Below are 19,268 nucleotides of genomic sequence, written 5' to 3'. Positions count from 1 at the left end.
AATGCATCAAATCTGTTCTTCAAATTCAGAAGGGATAAATTCAAGGTCATATTTTGGCTCCCGTAGACTTTTTTTCATTTTCTTCAGTTTCAGTTTGAATTTGCATATCAGTGATTGATAGTCTGTTCCACAGTCTCTGGAAATCTTTCTGACACATCACATGATTAAAAACCCTAAGAAGCAGCTATGCTTTACACGCCTGAGGTCACCATGAGTCAGAATCTGCTAGGTGACAACTAACAAACAAAGAAGCACATAATTCATCAGAGTGCAAAGTCAAGCTCACCAGCTGCTCCTTGGAAACCTTATACTGGGTCATTATGGATCAGAACCTACTTGATTACACTTAACAACAACAACAACATCCTATCAAGAGCAAAGGTGTCATATTGAGGACTAACGTGTACCTGGCCTAAGCCAGGGTATTTTCAATAGCTTCATATGCATGTGAAATTTGCACATAGAAGAATTGATGCATTTGAGTTATGATATTAGAGAAGAAAATAAAGGAACCATGAACCTCCAACAAGATGGATTGGCACACTGGGAGCAACAGTGGGCTCCAGTGAAGTAGCAATTGTGACGACGGCACAGGATTGAGTAGTGTTTCATTATCTATTACACATAGTGTCACTATGGGTCAGAACTGACTTGACGGCACCTAACAACAGTATTGCACTTATTTCTCTATAGAAACAGGATAAAATGATTAAAATTTAACATGGCAAAACTGTAAGAATTCAAAGTTAACTACAACACAGCAACAGCAAAAGAAATTTCATACAGTTTAAGGAAAAGAGGGATAAACTAGACTATTAAAGAATGTCTACAAAGAAGAAATGGTAATCTGGGAGACTAGTCACTGTGATAAATCTGAGTTATTTGACAGAAGGAAGAAAATGTGACTAGGAAAGAACTAAGTCTTCTTGCAACTCTAGAAGGTACAGTATTAGGAAGTAGTCCTATTGGTGGATAGCTGAAGCAGAGCGATGGGGCAGAGGTGGTTGTTAAGGAAAAAGCCAGAGTTCTGGTTATGTTTCCCACAGAAAAATTGAAATACCTAAACTAACCAAAGATGGTTAAATGGTATTGGGTTGGAGGGGGTGCTGTGGGATAATGTGCTGGACTGCAACGTAGGTTTGAAATGCAAGGTCAGTGGTTCAAGCCTACCAGCCACTCGCCATATACCCTACACAGGATCACTATGAGTTGGAATTGGCCCAGTGGCATTAACAACAACAATAGCATTAGAAAAATACTTATACATATATTTTATGACATATACTTAATATGTAAACTATATACAACTGTGAATATAATTTAGGAAACAGTTCTAAAAATCACCTCAGTTGGTATCTGGTAAGGTTGTATTTCTGAAATTTGTGAAAAAAAAATGGAGAGAAAAAATGTTAAGATCTGAAACAGTGAACATAAACAGAGGTATGCTTGAGGTATGAAACAGTGAACATAAGTAAACTGATTTAAATTAATTTTAATTACAAATGACTTTGTATTGCAAATTTAATTGTACCATGTATGAATCTCTTTCCATTTTTTCCGCCATTTAAAGACAAAAACAATACAATAAATGGCTCCAGGGAATTTCAGTCAGGTGACTGAGTTCATTCTCATTGGTGTCTCAGACCGTCCTGAGCTCCAAATCCCCCTTTTCTTTGTCTTCCTGGTGATCTATGGGCTGACAGTGGCAGGGAACCTTGGCATCATCATACTCACCAGTGTGGATTCTCGACTTCAAACTCCCATGTACTTTTTCCTCAAACACTTGGCTATTATCAATCTTGGCAATTCTACTGTTATTGCACCTAAAATGTTGGCCAACTTCCTGGCTAAGAAGAAAACCATCTCCTACTACTGCTGTGCAGCTCAACTTGGTGGATTCTTAGTTTTCATTGTGGCAGAGATTTTCATGCTGGCCGTAATGGCCTATGACCGTTACGTGGCCATTTGCAACCCCCTACTCTATATGGTGATAGTATCTCGGCAGATTTGTTTTCTGTTAGTGTCTCTCACATACCTCTATGGCTTGACCACAGCACTGACCGTCACTCCTTGTGTGTTCTCCGTGTCATACTGTTCTTCCAATGTAATCAATCATTTCTACTGTGATGACGTACCTTTGTTAGCATTGTCCTGTTCTGATACCTACATTCCAGAAACTGCGGTGTTTACCTTTTCGGGGACCAATTTGCTTTTCTCCATGATCATTGTTCTAATATCCTACTTCAACATTGTCATTGCCATTTTGAGGATACAGTCCTCGGAAGGAAGACAAAAAGCTTTTTCCACCTGTGCCTCTCATATGATGGCAGTCACCGTGTTCTATGGGACTCTGTTTTTCATGTATTTGCAACCAAGGACTAATCACTCACTAAATACTGATAAAATGGCCTCTGTCTTCTACACCCTAGTTATACCAATGCTGAATCCACTCATTTACAGTCTAAGGAACAAAGAGGTGAAGGATGCACTGAAGAGGTTACTGAAAAACCCATGCCAATCATTCAAATTATTGTAAATGTATAATTACAACTATCTTCTTTAAAAGTCTTCATTTGGTCCTGACAAATCTGCTGTTGAGTTAAGAGGCATTTAATGGCTAAAGAAATCCATTAATTTCAATAGGAATAATCTTGTTGCATTTTATCCTAATTCAAAATGCCCTATCTTCACATATTTTTAAAAAACGCATCAATTATACAATGAAAACAAATTTATGTATGCAAGGAACAACAGTTTGAAAGCAAATAAATAGCTATTATAAATAGAATTTAAATTATTAAAAGATTTGATTCTTATAGCTTCTAAATATGTTATCTAGGTGGTACAAAGCATCTGTACTAGAATAAAAGTTGTTGATCCAACCTACCCAGTGGTACTATGGGATAAAAAGCTTGGTGATCTTCTTCATTTAAGATTGCTGCTGTTGTTGTTAGGTGCCATAGAGTCAGTACTAACTCATAGCAACACTATGCACAACAGAACCCAACACCGCCCAATGCTGCGTTAACCTCATAATCATTGTTATGCTTGAGCCCATTGCTGAGAGAACTGTGCCAGTCCATCTGGCTGGGTGTCTTCCTGCACTTTATCAAGCATGATGTCCTTCTCCAGGGATCGATGCTTTCTGATAATATGTCCAAAGTATGAGAGATGAAGTCTGGCCATCCTGGCTTCCAAGAAGCATTCTGGTTGCACTTCTTCAAGCACAGATTTGTTTGTTCTTTTGGCAGTCTATGACACTTTTAATATTCTCCAGGATCATTTAAGAATGTTGGTGTTGTTAAGTGCCATGGAGTCCATCCCGACTCATAGTGACCCTGTATAGGATTTCCAAGGATAGGCTAGTGAGCTTGAACTGCCTATCTTGTGATTCAAACCAACCTTGCAATCCAGCACATTAAACCACAGCACCACACTATAGTTGCCCTCCCCAAAAAACCCTTGGTGAAGTTCTACTCTTTAATACTTAGGGTCATCATAAGTTGGAATTGACTTGGTGGCAACTAAGAACAACACAGCCTCTATACAAGGAAGATAAGTCTGATGATGTATGGTGGGGTAAATTAAAATCATTGCTTAGAAAATAATAGAAAGATCATTTTCCCTGGTACACCCATCTTTTGTCTTAGGGCTCTTTTCTTTTCTTCTTTATGCCATGTTCTCCAGTCAACTTTGTACAATTTTATCCACATACCACTTTTTTAAACAATTGTTGCATTGCACTTAAATTTATATCACAGAAAAGTAAATGTATAGGGTGAAATAAAATGGAAAACTAGGAGTGTTTGGAAAGTGGACATGTGCCTCAGTGGAATGAAATAAAAATAAAATGATTTTTTCTACCTTTTCCCTCCTCTCTCATAGTGCAAGCAAAGCAAAATATTTATGTACTAGTGTGGTACTGTAGGATAAGCACTGGACTGCTAACCACAAGGTCGGCAATTCAAAACCACCAGCATCTCCTCTGAAACCCTATACTGGGTCACTATGAGTCAGAACTTATTTGATGGCACTTAACATCATCAACAATGGTGGTGGTGGTATCTGTGGTGTGCTGTGGAGTCAGTTGTGCACATAGCGACCCTGAATAGTGTTTCTGAGGCTGCAAATCTTTATGGGAGAAGAGAGCCTCATCTTTTTCCTGTACAATGGCTGATAGTCCAACTCATAACCACTATGCTACCAGAGCTCCTTCCAACAGTAATAGTGACATATAATTAATATTTTCCACATTATGTTCTCATTGTACACATTATTGTGTGGAATTATTATCTTTGTTATGAAACCATATTATACATCATTTCTTTTCACTTTTTTATTTATTGTGTTTGGGGATTGTCATGGATTGAATTGTGTTCCCCAAAGTATGTGTCAACATGGCTGGCCCATAATTCTGAGTTGTTTGGCAGTTATGTTATGATGTAATGTGGTAGTTATGTTATGATGTAACATGATAGTTATGTAATGATGTAATGTGATAGTTATGTACTGATGTAATGTGGTAGTTATATAATCATATAATGTGATAGTTATGTACTGATATAATGTGATCGTTGTGTAATGTTGTAATATAATAATTATATAATGATATAATCACTGCCTTGCCATGATGTGAGCTGATGTGAGCAGCTCTGATCATATGTACTTATTCTATGTGTTGTAAATCCTCACATTTATGGTGCTAATGAGGCAGGATACAATGAGGATTAGATTGCATCCTGAATGTATCTTTGTGATATAAAAGAGATTAATCAAATAAGCAGACCAAACTACTTCCATCAAGAAAGAAGAGCCTGGTGTGGAGTTGACTTGAGGTCCCTTTGGACTTGAGGTCCCTTCAGTGTGATGCTCCTAGATCCAGAGGAAGATGGATGCCTAAACCCATGGAGTTCTCTAAGAAACGTTGTGCCTACCAAGGATGAAAGGAGACAAGGACCTTTCTCCAGAGCCTACAAAGAGAGAAAGTCTTCCCCAAGAGCTGGTTCTCTGAATTTGGACTTCTAGTCTCCTAAATTGTAAGAGAGTAGATTTCCATGTATTAAAGTCATCCAATTATCGTACTCTGTTTTAGCAACACTAAAGAACTAAGACAGGTGTGAGAATGTTATTAGACATAAAATATCACTGTCTTAAAAATGCTTACAATTCTCAAGAAACCTATGGGGGGAAAAAGTCAATTATCAAGGGAGTTATCACTATATATGTCGAATGCTACTAACGTGATAGAGTGAGGATGAGCAGGTGTGTCATGTGAGATAAAAATTGTCTGGAAATAAAGTAGTCAAGACATTTTCAAGAATATTAGGCATAAGCCAAAACCAGGAAGTGTTTCACTAACTTTGGTCATGAATCAGTGGAACAGATAAAGGCAGACAACTCAAAAAACTGTGATGGATATTTCTGGTCTCAATAGTTATAATCAGCTACAAAAAAAACTCAGCTGTACTTTGATCACTTTCTTCTGTAAGCTTTCTATGTTACTTTCTTATGTGCTTGTTATTATATAGGTGTATTTAGCTTCACTAACTTGTGGTAAGAAGTTTGTGTCCTAATAGAAAATGATTCTATTTGGCTCTGGTTTTATGAATATAAACAAAAGTTTAACTCACATTATAACATTTCCAATGGTTTGAAAAATGAAAGAATGAATAAAGCACTTGTCATTGTGTGGGTACCAGTTCTCATTCATGTCTATCTCATGTGGATCGGAGTAGAATTACTTCATATGGTTTTCAATGACCTCTCAGTAGATCTTCAAGTCTTTCTTCTAAGACTTCTGGAGGGATTTGAACTAACAAATTTTCAGTTATCAGTAAAATGCTTAACTATTTGCACCACTCAGGGCCTCTTTCCAGAGCAATATATTGGAATGTGCTATACATCAGTGCTGCACAATTTGTTAAATGAATTGAGGCTAAAAGTAAGAGCCCTAGCTTTTCCTATCTTTTAGTTTACACATGAAGTACTTTCTAAAAATAATTAAGTTGTTGCTAGTATTTGTTTCTTATTACTGTAACAAATAACCACCAATTTAATAGCTGAAAAATACAAAAGTATTGTTTAACAATTCTGGCAGTCAGAAGAACAAAATGGGTCTCACTGCAACTAAAACCAACGTATCAGCTAACAGTATTTCTTATGGATGGCCCAGAGGAGAATGTTTCTTGTCTTTTTTAGCTTCTAGAGAAGGCACACATTTGTTAGCTTGTATAACTTTCAGTCCTCCATCACATTGCTCTCACCTCTACTTCTGTCTCCTCATATCCTCCTCCTCGACAGCTGTTTTCCACATTAGGACCCTCATGATTAAACTTGTCTTACCTGGATAATCCTTGAACATATCATATGAGGAAAGTCCTGTTTGCCAGTTAAGTTAAATATTCACAAATTTTAGGGATTAGAATTTGGACATATTTAGGGGTTCTAATACATTGGAGTCCTGGCATTGCACTGTGGGTTAATGCATCAGACTGCAAAGCTGTTTGAACTGCAAGGTCAGTTGTTCAAGCTCACCAGCTGCTCCTCAGAAACCCTATAAAGGGTCGCTATGGGTTGGAACTGACTCAAAGGCACTTAACAACAACAACAACAACAATACATACGTTATGCAAAGTCATTTGAACTGCAAGGTTGGTTGTTCAAGCTCACCAGCTGCTCCTTGTAAACCCTATACAGGGCCTCTATGGGTTGGAATCGACTCGATGGTACTTAACAACGACAATGTACATATATATGATATTGAGATTTTTGTGAAGTTTGACAATTTAAATATTAAACTAGTCTCATTTACTTGAGCTCAATAAAATAGTCTCACAAAAACATATACAGTATTGCAAGCATCAATTCTTTGAGAAGGATCATCACAGACTGGTCCTTATGAGGTGAAGGCTAAAAACTCCCCAAATGTTCCACTTTTCTAAAGTGCTATGTTGTTGTTTTTGATAAGTGCTGTAAAGTAGGTTCTGACCCATAGTGACCCTGCACAGGGTTTCCAAGGAGCAGCTGGTGAGCCTGAGCCACTAACCTTGCAGTTCAGCATGTTAACCCATAGCCCCACCAGGACTCCACCACCCCATAATCACTGATATCAGCCACTCCTCCTCCCCTCAGTATTCTCCCACACATCTCGGTGTTCCACAGTTTGATTCAACTTCTCACAGACCTCAACGGTTGTCAAGAAAATGGCTCACATGGTTGTTTTCATTGTTGTTAAGTGTTGTTGAGTCTGTCCCTACTCATAGCAACTCTGTATACAGTTTCTGGAGAAGCTGGTGGGTCTGAATCATTGATTTTGCAGTTTGCAGTCCAGTGCTTATCTTATAGCACAAATCACAAATTTACAGTTCAGACGTCAATTTGCACCATTTGTCTTATTCACACAAAATCAGGTTGTTGACTCACTGTGGAAGCTGGCAAATCAGGGCAGGTCTTTTGCATAATTATCTAGACCCAAAGGTCACACAAAGGTAAACAGAGGAGTACACAACCCACTCAGATCACCAAAATGGCTCATTTGACACTCAGCAGACTAGCAAAATTGACCAGATCCCTCATTAGACTTCCAAGACTTTACAATCACAATTAATCCTGTTAGCAATCACTCACAGCTGAACCATATTATCCTATCAGCAACTTCCCCCACCTTCTCTTATCCAGACCCATCAAGAAAAAGTCATTTGGTGAGAATAACAAAGATGTAGCTAGAAGAGACATATTAAATAATTCATGAAATAATTATGCTACTCCCAGACTCTTATAGCCACTGTACCTTTCACACATAGAAATAAATGGTCCCATTCCAATCTTAAACAGTCATTAACAATTAATCCTTCTGTCTGGCACAGAGACATAAGGGTGAGTGTATCAGAAGCCAGCCACTCAGGTCTGCTATAGGTGTTAAGTGTTGTTAAGTGCCTAATCCAAGACACTTAGCAGCAACAATAGGTGTTTATCTGATCTGGTCAAATATATACCTGTTTTTCACTATTTAACTATGAAATTTGTTCTATACAAATTATACACAGAAATCTCTTTTAATTACTGATGCACAAAACATATTTACTTCAAAGATTGTACTTAGATAAACAAAAACTTATCATTTTCACCATTTTAACCAATCATGTATCTATGTCAAACACAATTTTTGAATGAAGTAAGATATGCAAAACCATTTCTTTCTCAGCTGTGTTCTTATATGGTCAAAGTTCACCCGATTAAACATGAACATAGCTGAGAAAGAAATGGTTTTGCATATTTTACTTCATAAAGACAAAGTCAAATATTATGCAAAAATGTGCAAAGACCTGGAGTTAGACTACCAAAAGGGAAGAACACACTGAGCATTTCTAAATCTTAGGGAACTAAAGAAAAAATTTAAGCTGTAACTTGCAATGTTGAAGAATTCTAGGGGCAAAATACTTAATGATGCAGAAAGCATCAAGAGAAAATTGAAGGGTCACTGTACCAAAAGGAAATGATGGATGCTCAACCATTTCTAGATGTAACATGATCAAGAACCAATGATACTGTAGGAAGAAGTCCAAGATTCATTGAAGGCATTGACAAAGAACATGGCACTGGGAATTGATGGAATCCAAATTGAAAACTTTCAACAAATTGATGTGGCACTGGAAGCACTCACTCATCTATGCCAAGAAATTTGGAAAACAACTATCTGGTCAACTGATTGGAAAAGAGCCATATTTGTACCCATTCCAAAGAGAGGTGACCAAACAGAATACGAAAGTCATCGGACAGTATCATTAATATGGCAAGCAAGATAAATTTTGTTAAAGATAATTTTTAAATGACTGTAAACATACAATAATAGAGAACTATCAGTGCTTAAAGCTGGGTTCAGATAAGTCCATGGGATGAGGGATATCATTGCTGAAGTCAGATGGATCTTGACTGAAAGCAGAGAATATGAAAAAAGATGTTTACCAGTGCTTTATTTATGCAAAGGCTTTCAATTAGATGGATCATGACAAGCTATAGACAATATTGTGGAAAATGAATATTACAGAACACTTACTTATGCTCAGAAGAAAGCTGTACAAAGACCAAAGCCAGTTGTTCATATAGAATAAGGGGACATTGAATGGTTTAAAATGAGGAGAGGTGTGTGCCAGAGCTGTGTTCTCTCACCATACATATTTAATCTGTATGCTGAGCAAATAAACTGAGAAGCTGGATTATATGAAGTAAAATGTGGCATCAGGATTGGAGGAAAACTCAGTAACAACCTGCTATATGCAGATGATGCAACCTTGCTTGCTGAAAATGAAGAGGACTTAAAATATTTACCAATGAAGATCAAAGACCACAACCTTCAGTATGGGTTGCACCTCAATATAAAGAAAAAAAAAATACTGGGCCAATAAACAACATGCATATAAATGGAGAAAAGATTGAAGTTGTTATAGACTTCATTTTTCTGGGATCAACCATCAACACTCATGGAACTAACAATCAAGAAATCAAACAACGTATTGCATTAATCAAGTCTGCAGCACAATACCTCTTTAAACTGTTCAAGTGTAAAGATGTCAGTTCGAAGACTAAGATGCACCTGACTCAAGCCATGGTATTTTCAATAATCTCCTATGCATGTGAAAGTTGGACAGTGAATAAGGAAGGCTGTAGAAAACTGGATACATTTGAGATATGGTGTTGGATGAGAATATTCAAAGTGCTATGAACTACCAAAAGAACAACAAAAAAATATTTGTTACTTAAAGTACAACAAGAATGAACCTTGGAAGCCAAAACGGCCAGACTTTGCCTTTCATACTTCAGACATACTGTCAGGAGGGACCAGCTTCGGAAAAGGATATCGTGTTTGGTAAAGTGGAGGTTCAGAAAAAAAGAGGAAGACCCTCAGCTAGATGGATTGATGCAGTGGCAGTAGCAATAGCTCAAACATAGCAACGACTGTGAGGTTGGTTCAGAAGTGGCCAGGGTTTCATTGTGTTGTGCATAGGGTCACTTTGAATCAGTACCGACTCGATGGCACTTAACAACAACCACCACAACATGAATTTCAGATTCAAAATGGTTAATGTCAGTCCATTTTATCTCACTCGTGCCCCAGATATCTTTATTTAAATGTTCTATTTCATTTTGAATATATATATATATACTTTTTCTAGAGTTCACATATTGTGCATTTCACATTCTGATTTTCGATGAATGTTCACAGTTGTTTCTTCTCATTTTGAGTCATGCTACATCAGCAAATGAAAGTTTACTGCACCACGTCACCAAAATTGACTCTATTTTGATGAGGCAGCTCTCCCATGGTTGTATTTTGAATGTCACTCAACATGAGGGCTCATCTTCTCGAGCAATTTCAGGAAATGTTCAGTGCTGCTCATGAAGTTTTCACTCATAATGTTTTCAGAAGTGGATTATTAGGTCCTTTTTTCTAGTCTGTCTTAATAGAAAGTTCTTGTAAAACATGTGTACCATGGTGACTTGTCTTGCATTTGAAATATCATCGACATATCTTCCAGCCTTATAGTAACATATTAAGCTACCACAGTTTGATGAATTGACAAGTGTTGGAAGAATTACATGGATATTACCCAATCACAGACAGCATTGTACTTCAAGATAAATCTTAAAATGTTCTTTTTCACTATGTATGCTATTTCTCTTCAGTTTATCAGTCCTGGTATAGAAAACCCAATGAGTGCAAGATCCAAACTGGCCATTACCAGTCCACATCGCCTCACTAGTGCCTAGGATATCCATCTTTATGTGTTCCATTTCACTTTTGACACCTTTCAATTTTCCTAGTTTTGAGTTCTGCCCCATAAGCAAATGAAGGACCTGAAAGCTTGGCTTCTTTCACATTGTATGGTCAATTCCACTTTGAGGAGGCAGCTCTTCCCCAGTTGTATTTTGAGAGGCTCATCTTCTGGCACTATAACTGATAATGTTCTGCTGCTCTTCATAACATTGTCTTCTTCTTACACCGTATCTGACAATGATGTGCTATTTATCAAAGTTTCAGTAGCTAACCATTCAGAAGTAGTAATTCCTTCCTGCTTCCTAGTCTGTGTGGAAACTCCACTGAAACCAGTCCACCGTCAGTGACCCTGCTGCTATTTAAATTACTGTAGCATAGTTTTCAGCATCACAGCAACATGCAAGCCACCACAATACAACATGCTGACAGAGGTGAGGTGGGAAAAGTTACATATATATTCACAGCTTGTAGTCCTTCAACTTATTTTAAAGCAATACAGAATATATCTAATATGTTCTACATTCATATTCAGATAGAAAACTTAAAACAGCCACTGTGGAATATTCTAAATATTAAAGTAATTTCTGGAAAATTGAAACATGTATTCAAAAAATAGTATACTTATTTTAGTGTAGGCAAAATCTATAATAAGGAAAGCAGTGGGATTGTAAATGAAAGAATGCTTCCTCAGTAGGGAAATCAAATGTGTCCCAATGACATTGCTTCTTTATCTCAAATACTTTGGGATTAATAAGGAAATTTGCATTCAAGCTCCCAGAGGAATAATTTCAAGGGAAGAGATACTCATAAATTCTTCTGATTGCCTTCAGATTAAATCACTTGGGGAACAAGAACTTATTCCTAACCTTCGGTGAGTAGATGGCACTGATCCTCATTATTATCAATGAGCTCTAGAAACTAACCTTGACCTCTGACTTCAGTTAAATTATAGTCATGGATATAGTCACCAGAGTGACACAACAAAACACCATATAATAAGCACAAATAATCTTTTCTTAAGTATGTTTTTCTTGGAGAAAGTATGGGTTTATGTCACATAATTTATAATGTTTGAAAAAAAACAAAACTTCATTTCTATTTGTTGTGATTTCCATATTGATTCTGGGATTCTAAACAAGGAATGTTCTGAAGAGGGGTAAGCAACCTTTGAATGTTTTTCCTAGAATGCTATCTAGAGCAAGATACCATTTGTCAGGCCAGGGCTAAAGGTGGGAAGTGAGTGTTTATGTCTTAAGTACTAGCCATTATCTGATAGGGTTTCCTGTTGTTTGGTAATGCGACATTATCACCATAGCTTATTTCCATGCATTTACAGAATTCCATTTGTCCTGGGGTATTTTATTTGTGGTTGCATGCAACATTATCATACAAGACACTGGAATTGTCAGAGTTTAAACTCCCCTGACAAAAACTTGCCTATATGTTTATTTGGTAGATGATTCTAGGAAGTATAAATGAGGAAATGAGGAATCTGAGATAGAAAAGGAAGTACATTTAATGGTGTGAAAAGCGGATTACCCTTACAAGAAATTGTTACTCAATTACTTGAAATACTGTGGCATGTTCTTCAAAACTTTCTTGGAGTTTTTCCAAGGAAAGAACGCCAGGGGACTTTTCACTTATAAGCTGAGATTCTTTTCACTTATAAGCTGAGAATTTCTCATTGATATATTAAGTACCGGAAACTTCCACACTGTCTTACATATGGTCTGAACAAGTACTCAAGCCTCTGGCAAAGGCACCTTAGGCAAAGAAGTGAAATACTTGCTGTAAAAAAACTGCCAGTATGCCAGAAAATTCTACTAGGACTACAGTCAGATGACCCACGGTGATTGAAGGTGGGGAACAGGTGTTTTTCCTGTAGTGACATTTGTAATGGAAAGTTGATGGTAAAGCCAAAATGAAAGAGTTAACATCTTGATTTATGATAAAATACTCACCACACTGCAATAGTAATGGTCCTGGCCTCTACTAAATTTGTATTACATTTTCAAGTGTTTCATAGGGTAATGAAGTTCAAGACTTTGAATGATCTCCAAAACACTTTTAATGAAGACAAGACTGAGTTTAAAATCTGCAAGATTAAAGGTTCAGGGAGAGTTAGTTAATCCTTAGAATAACTATAGAACAGGTAGATACATTGTACTTTTTTTTTTTTTTTACTTTCAGAACCCCATAGCGTTAGTATTTTGTTTCTCTTTTCATTCCTTGAGAACATTTTTCATCCTGATCTGTTCTTCATAACATACATTCCTCAATAGGAAAAACTATTTCTGGATCATGGGAATAGAAGATTAATAGACCTGCACATACTCCCCATACATGCTAGTTATAATGTTAAGAACACAATGCAAACCATGAATCTTAGCCAGTAAGACTTTTTTCATATATTTGAGAATCTGTCATAATGGGATACAGTTATATTAAAGATGTTCAGTTAAAAAAATGCCGTCTAGAATCATAACAAGTCACATAATAGAGCTTTAGGTATTGACACTGAACCTCTAAACTAGTGTATAGAATATTGCACATCTTTTCTTAAGTTACCAAAAATTGCTCAGTAGAATTCTCCAAGGACTCGTTTGGTCTGATTACAAAGTTAATATTCAGAAAAGCTGATAAAGATTTTATGTCATTCACTGATATCCCTACGTGGCAGTTAGTTTTTCCCTATTGAGATGGTGCAGTGTATCCAAGGCAATGGAGAGTAGAGACATGCATTAGGGCTCATGTCCTTGGCCATTGTGTTGCTTGAGAGAAATGTAAGTATTTGTCTTTTTTGTTTAATATTGTTGAATAAGTAATATGTGTACAGTATTCAAGTCATTTGAAATCACATGAATACTGCACAGCCTGATATATTTTTAGAGTCATTCAAAATTCTTTCTTCCTCCTTTCTTCTATTTCTTATCCTCCCTCCTTTGTATGGGTGTACAAGGCTCTCAATTTTACTAACCAATTTATCTTAGTTGAGGCTGTTTTCATAATTGTATAGAAACCTTGAAGCTAGAGGTTTCCATTTTCGGAAGATAATATCCCTGGACTTCAAGGACATTCCTCAATTCTTGCTTCATCCCTGGCATTTGTGCTTCCATGAGATAAGGATCAAGCCTACTGCTTAGTGTCTCTAGTTCTTCCAGTCAGAACCAGGGAAGGAAAAAGTGATATTGATGCAGAAAGGGATCCATGGACCTACTCTGTATGTTAGAGAACCATGGTATAACAATGAAGGAAAAAGTCTATTCAATAAATTGTTGTTGTTAAGTATCATAGAATTGGTTCTGACTCATAGTGACCCTGCACAAGGTTTCCAAGGCTGCAAATCTTTACGGGAGCAGAAAGCCTCAACTTTCTCCAGCAGAACAGCTGGTAGTTTCGAACTGCTGACCTTGAGGTTAGCAGCCCGATTCATAGAACTCAAAAATATGATAATCTCAGTGAAGGAGGATGAACATAGATATTTATTTCATACCATATAAAAATCAATCCTAGATTGTTTTATTTACATTATGGAAGATATACGAACCGTAGGAATTTGTAAAATTGCTATAGTGTCTATAGATAAACAGCCTTGCTAAATTGTACAGCCTGCTGTGGATTATCTCTTTCTTTATAAAATTATTTCTGTAGCTTAAGGTTTCAGATTTTGCCATTCTACTTTTTGGTTTCTACTAGTAAATATATCTTTTTGCTTTTTGTACATATTTTGATCATTTTATGATTAGGTTTCTAAATAGAGTAAATTTGAGGTAGATTTATTCTCCTGACTAATATAGAATTTCTATTTATTTGATATTTCTTTAGGCACAGTCAGTGCTTCTAGTTATTAATACTAACTTTTCATTTCTATTTTTTAATAACAAGTGTTCTTAAGTTTAATCTGGTAAAGTGTATGGATTTTTTTTTTTTAAAACTTAATGCTGTTTGGATCTGGCTTAAGAATCTAAAATATATTGATATCTATGCTTCTTCATGTTTAACTATTTATTTTGACATTAAGTCCTCAATCAAACAAAAGTTGATTTATATAATATAGAATAAACCTCAATTTCAACCTCTTCTATAGTATCCACTATAACATCCACCCTCATTTATCGAATAGTTCAGTTCAACCACACTATCTCAATACACCAGTTCTTTTCTATACCACAGCTCCATAAGTTTAAAGACATAGATTGCATTGGTTTCTTCCCGAGTTTTTTAACCTCTTACATTGATACTTTTGCTTTTTATTGTGGCAATGCCACATGACATCAATAAATATAGCTCTACAAATCCATGTCACCCATGCACATTTAAATAAATAAATTTTAATAATTTTAGATTATTAAATACAGTGTCCAGTTCCTCTGCTTCCCTACTAGTTTTTTCTTCACACTGGATACTTCCTATAATTATATTATGTCCAAACTCTGGCGTATTTCAGATAATATCGTCAGCGTTAGGACGATGTTTCACTATGATATATCTGTAGCAGCTTACTGGATAATTTTAGGTGTTGCATTAACAAGTGCATTTCATAATACTGTATGTGTGTTAGAAAATTTTGACTAGAATATTAACTAACTGTCTGAGAGGTGTTATTGTTTAGATCAAAGCAAATGTTGATTAATCTTTCTCAGACTAAATACATTACAGATACAGAACTGACTTTGTATTAAAAACAAAAACAAAACAGAAAACAACCAATAATCAGAAATGTCTGGGACCAGCCCTGACAAACTTATTAGGGGGCTCACAAAGGGAGATGTGGAGTTAGCAAAGGAAGTCACGCGGAGTCGATGGTTTGTGCTGAATTCTGATTGAAGCTTTTTTTTTTTTTACTTAATTTTTTCAGCTCCTTATATACCGTTATAATACACCATGATCTCTTAATAATCATTTATTTTAAAGTATAATCTATGCTGCCATTACATTTACTTTAATTCATAAATCTTTTATTTACACCAAAGAGCATTAAAATACATCTTGCTTCCTTGTCCTCCTTAGTGACTTTTGTTCTTCTCTAGTTTTTCTTAAAATGTCAGGTTAACCTTAAAACATGATTCCAAATCTTAACTCCTATTTCTACCTTCACCTATTATTTTCTATAGATTCATTAATCACAACATGTACCTAAACATTATTTGCTATGGTAACTGACAACACAGTTGTTTCTCATGATTGATTAAACAAGAAAAACAGAAGCATAAAAAGGCACTTAAAGTTTTGTAGTTAAGAAGAAATGCAACAACTTCTTTATACTAACAACTTCTCTATAGAAAACACCTAGTTAAATTTCTACCTATGATCTATTACTATTCCCTCAGCCCTTGATTGCATCTTAGCTAAATTTTTAGAGGTCTTAATGTCCCTGACCGAAACTACATAGAAAGTTGAATGCAATCTTAAACTTGAACTAGCAATGCTGTAGCTGATGTGTTTTCTCCTATTGGTGAAACTTATTGTTAGTGTAAAAACAAATAGTTACACATGATTGAATGTAGTGTAATGGTGCCTAAAAACAAGTTTCAAATCTCAAATATAATTCGTACTAAGATTCTACTGAAAACTTTTATTATAAAATCAAGAAAATTAAAAGTAAGCTGATTAAAACAAAAAGACAGAAACTGCAGAGCCCCCACATGAGATTTCTCCTCGGGGCCTTGTCTTCCAATGGGAGACTCATTGTGGCCTTGCTTAACAATGACCCCTTCATGCTAGGGTCCTCCGCTGTTCTGCCCTTTGGTGACATGGCTTCTGCCACAGAAAGGTTGTATTTAAGTGCTGAAATTTTGGATACATATCTCTAGAAGAAAAGAAAAAATACATTAGAGTAGGCATGCTGTGGACTCCCATAAACTAGCAAAATTCGTACTTATCATCATAGAAAACAAAAACAAAACAATGAAACCGGATGGCACTGTAGGTTAAATCCACCAACTTCTCTGTGGTAGAAAAATGTTGGCTTAGATCCACGGGAGAAAAATTAGTCTGTCTGTTTCTGTAGAGATTTACAATCTTGTAAAGCCAACAAAGAATTACACTGACTCAGAACTGACTTGACAGTGGGTTTGGCTTTTTTTCAGGGGTTAGTCCTGATGGGGTATCCTGGTGTTACACTGCAGGATAAGTTGTTGTTGTTGTTATGTGCCGTCGAGTCGGTTCTGACTCATAGTGACCCTGTACAGGGTTTCCGAGGCTGTAAATCTTTACAGGAGCAGAAAGCCTCATCTTTCTCCCGCGGAACAGCTGGTAGTTTCGAACTACTGACCTTGCGGTTCACAGCCTGATTCATAACCACTACACTAAGTAGCATATGTGCTCAACCATTAAGTCAGTTTAAACTTCAAGGTCAGTGGCTCAAACTCACTAGCCACTCCTTGAAGCAATGATGCATATAGGCTTTATTTGAAATATTTCACCTAAAACTTGATTTATCTCACACATGATGTCTTTTATTCTAAAATATTACCAAGTGATATCTTCTGAAGCCTAATGATCAGTCTGATGGTTCTCTTCACAGTCCATTTCCTTAATAACCTCGATGGATAAACAAAACCGAACAGCAGTCAAGGAATTCATTCTGATGGGGATCACAGACCGCCCTGAGCTCCAGGCTCCCTTTTTCGGGCTGTTTCTCATCATCTACATGATCTCAGTTATAGGCAATGTGGGCATGATCATCCTCACCAAAATAGACTCCAGGTTACAAACACCCATGTATTTTTTTCTCAGACACTTGGCATTTATTGATCTTGGTTATTCAACTGCTGTGGGACCCAAAATGTTGGTCAATTTTGTAGTGAACCAAAATACAATCCCTTATAATTGGTGTGCTGTACAGCTTGCTTTATTCATAATGTTTATCATAAGTGAACTTTATGTTTTGTCAGCAATGGCTTATGACCGCTATGTGGCCATCTGCAACCCTCTGCTGTATACGGTCATCATGTCTCAAAGAGTATGTTGGGGCCTGGTGATTGTTCCCTATCTCTACAGTGCCTTTCTCTCTCTCCTGACCACCATCAAGATTTTTATTTCCACCTTCTGTGGTTATAATGTCATTAGTCATTTCTACTGTGACAGTCTTCCCTTAATGACACTGCTGTGTTCAAGCACACGTGATGTTGAACTGATAGTTCTGATCTTCTCAGCATTCAATTTAGTTTCCTCCCTCCTAATAGTGCTTGTGTCCTACATGCTGATCCTTGCAGCGATCCTCAGGATGAAATCTGCAGAGGGCAGGTACAAGGCCTTCTCCACGTGTGGATCCCACCTGATAGTAGTAACTGTGTTATATGGAAATCTATTCTTCATGTATGTCCAGCCCAAATCCAGCCATTCCTTTGATAGTGATAAGATGGCCTCTGTATTTTACACGGTGGTAATACCTATGCTGAATCCCATCATTTACAGCTTGAGGAACAGAGAGGTAAAGGGTGCCTTGCATAGAATATGGAAAAATCTGTGCAGAATTCCTATTTAAATGCAACATAGAATGAATGTTCAGTAAATTAACTTACAGATCATTATTCATTTTAGAAAAGAATAATGTATAAAAGGCATGGGAAACTAGAAAAATTGTCTTTGTTTTCAGTGAAAATCTGCAAGTGATTTATGTTTAAGTACTCTTTATCCTTGTGGTGTCAACTTTGATTTGATTTCAAGTTTGGCACAAGTGCCTGGAGTCCAGAGCACTGCTCTTGCATTGCCAAATATGCTACCATCAAAAGAGAAGCCTTTTTGTATGCATCTCCTACTAAACATTCTTTGTCAAAAGTCATTCTTTGGCCTCTTTCCTGCTCAGCGCCACCATGGCTCATAGTCCCAAGAAACATCTTAAGCTTGTGGCTGCCCCAAAGCATTGGATGCTGGACAAACTGACTGGTGTGTTTGCTTCACACCCATCCACTGACCCCCACAAACTGAGAAAATGCCTCCCACTGATCATTTTCTTAAGGAACAGACTTAAGTATGCCCTGACAGGAGCTGAAGTTAAAAAGATCTGTATGCAGTAGTTCGTTAAGATTAATGGCAAAGTCTGAACTGATATAACATATCCTGCTGGTTTTATGGATGTCATCAGCATTGACAAAACCGAAGAAAATTCCTGTCTGGTCTATGACACCAAGGGTTGATTTGCTGTTCATCGTATTACACCTGAGGAGGCGAAGTACAAGTTGTGCAAAGTAAGAAAGATCTTTATGGGCACAAAAGGAATCTCCCATCTGGTGACCCATGATGCTTGTACCATACGCTACCCTGATCCCCTCATCAAGGTGAATGATACCATTCAGATTAATTTGGAGACTGGAAATATTACTGATTTCATCAAGTTTGACACTGGTAACCTGTGTATGGTGACTGGAGGTGCCAACTTGGGAAGAATTGGTGTGATCACTAACAAAAGGAGACATCCTGGCTCTTTTGATGTGGTTCATGTGAAACATGCCAATGGCAACAGCTTTGCCACCTGACTTTGCAACATTGT

The 19,268-nt window shown here is 36.8% G+C and overlaps 2 protein-coding genes across 2 annotated transcripts; both read left to right on the top strand.

The window, feature by feature from the left end:
• Positions 1 to 1,588: 1,588 nt before the first annotated feature.
• Positions 1,589 to 2,536, top strand: LOC102815449 (olfactory receptor 8J2-like). The gene has a single exon (XM_006877804.1). The coding sequence runs from the start codon at positions 1,589 to 1,591 to the stop codon at positions 2,534 to 2,536; it is 948 nt and encodes a 315-aa protein (XP_006877866.1).
• A 14,785-nt stretch (positions 2,537 to 17,321) lies between these two features.
• On the top strand, positions 17,322 to 18,263 carry LOC102816997 (olfactory receptor 8K3-like). The gene has a single exon (XM_006877808.1). The coding sequence runs from the start codon at positions 17,322 to 17,324 to the stop codon at positions 18,261 to 18,263; it is 942 nt and encodes a 313-aa protein (XP_006877870.1).
• Positions 18,264 to 19,268: the final 1,005 nt, after the last annotated feature.

The sequence above is a fragment of the Chrysochloris asiatica genome, unplaced genomic scaffold (genome assembly GCF_000296735.1).
Source record: "Chrysochloris asiatica unplaced genomic scaffold, ChrAsi1.0 scaffold00611, whole genome shotgun sequence".
In the NCBI taxonomy this organism is placed as follows: Eukaryota; Metazoa; Chordata; class Mammalia; order Afrosoricida; family Chrysochloridae; genus Chrysochloris; species Chrysochloris asiatica.
Note: the sequence above shows the minus strand (reverse complement) of the source record. Positions and strands in the feature narration are given on the sequence as shown.

Coding starts and splice junctions, on each gene's coding strand:
- LOC102816997 (XM_006877808.1), top strand. CDS start 17,322: ATGGATAAACAAAACCGAACAGCAGTCAAGGAATTCATTCTGATGGGG.
- LOC102815449 (XM_006877804.1), top strand. CDS start 1,589: ATGGCTCCAGGGAATTTCAGTCAGGTGACTGAGTTCATTCTCATTGGT.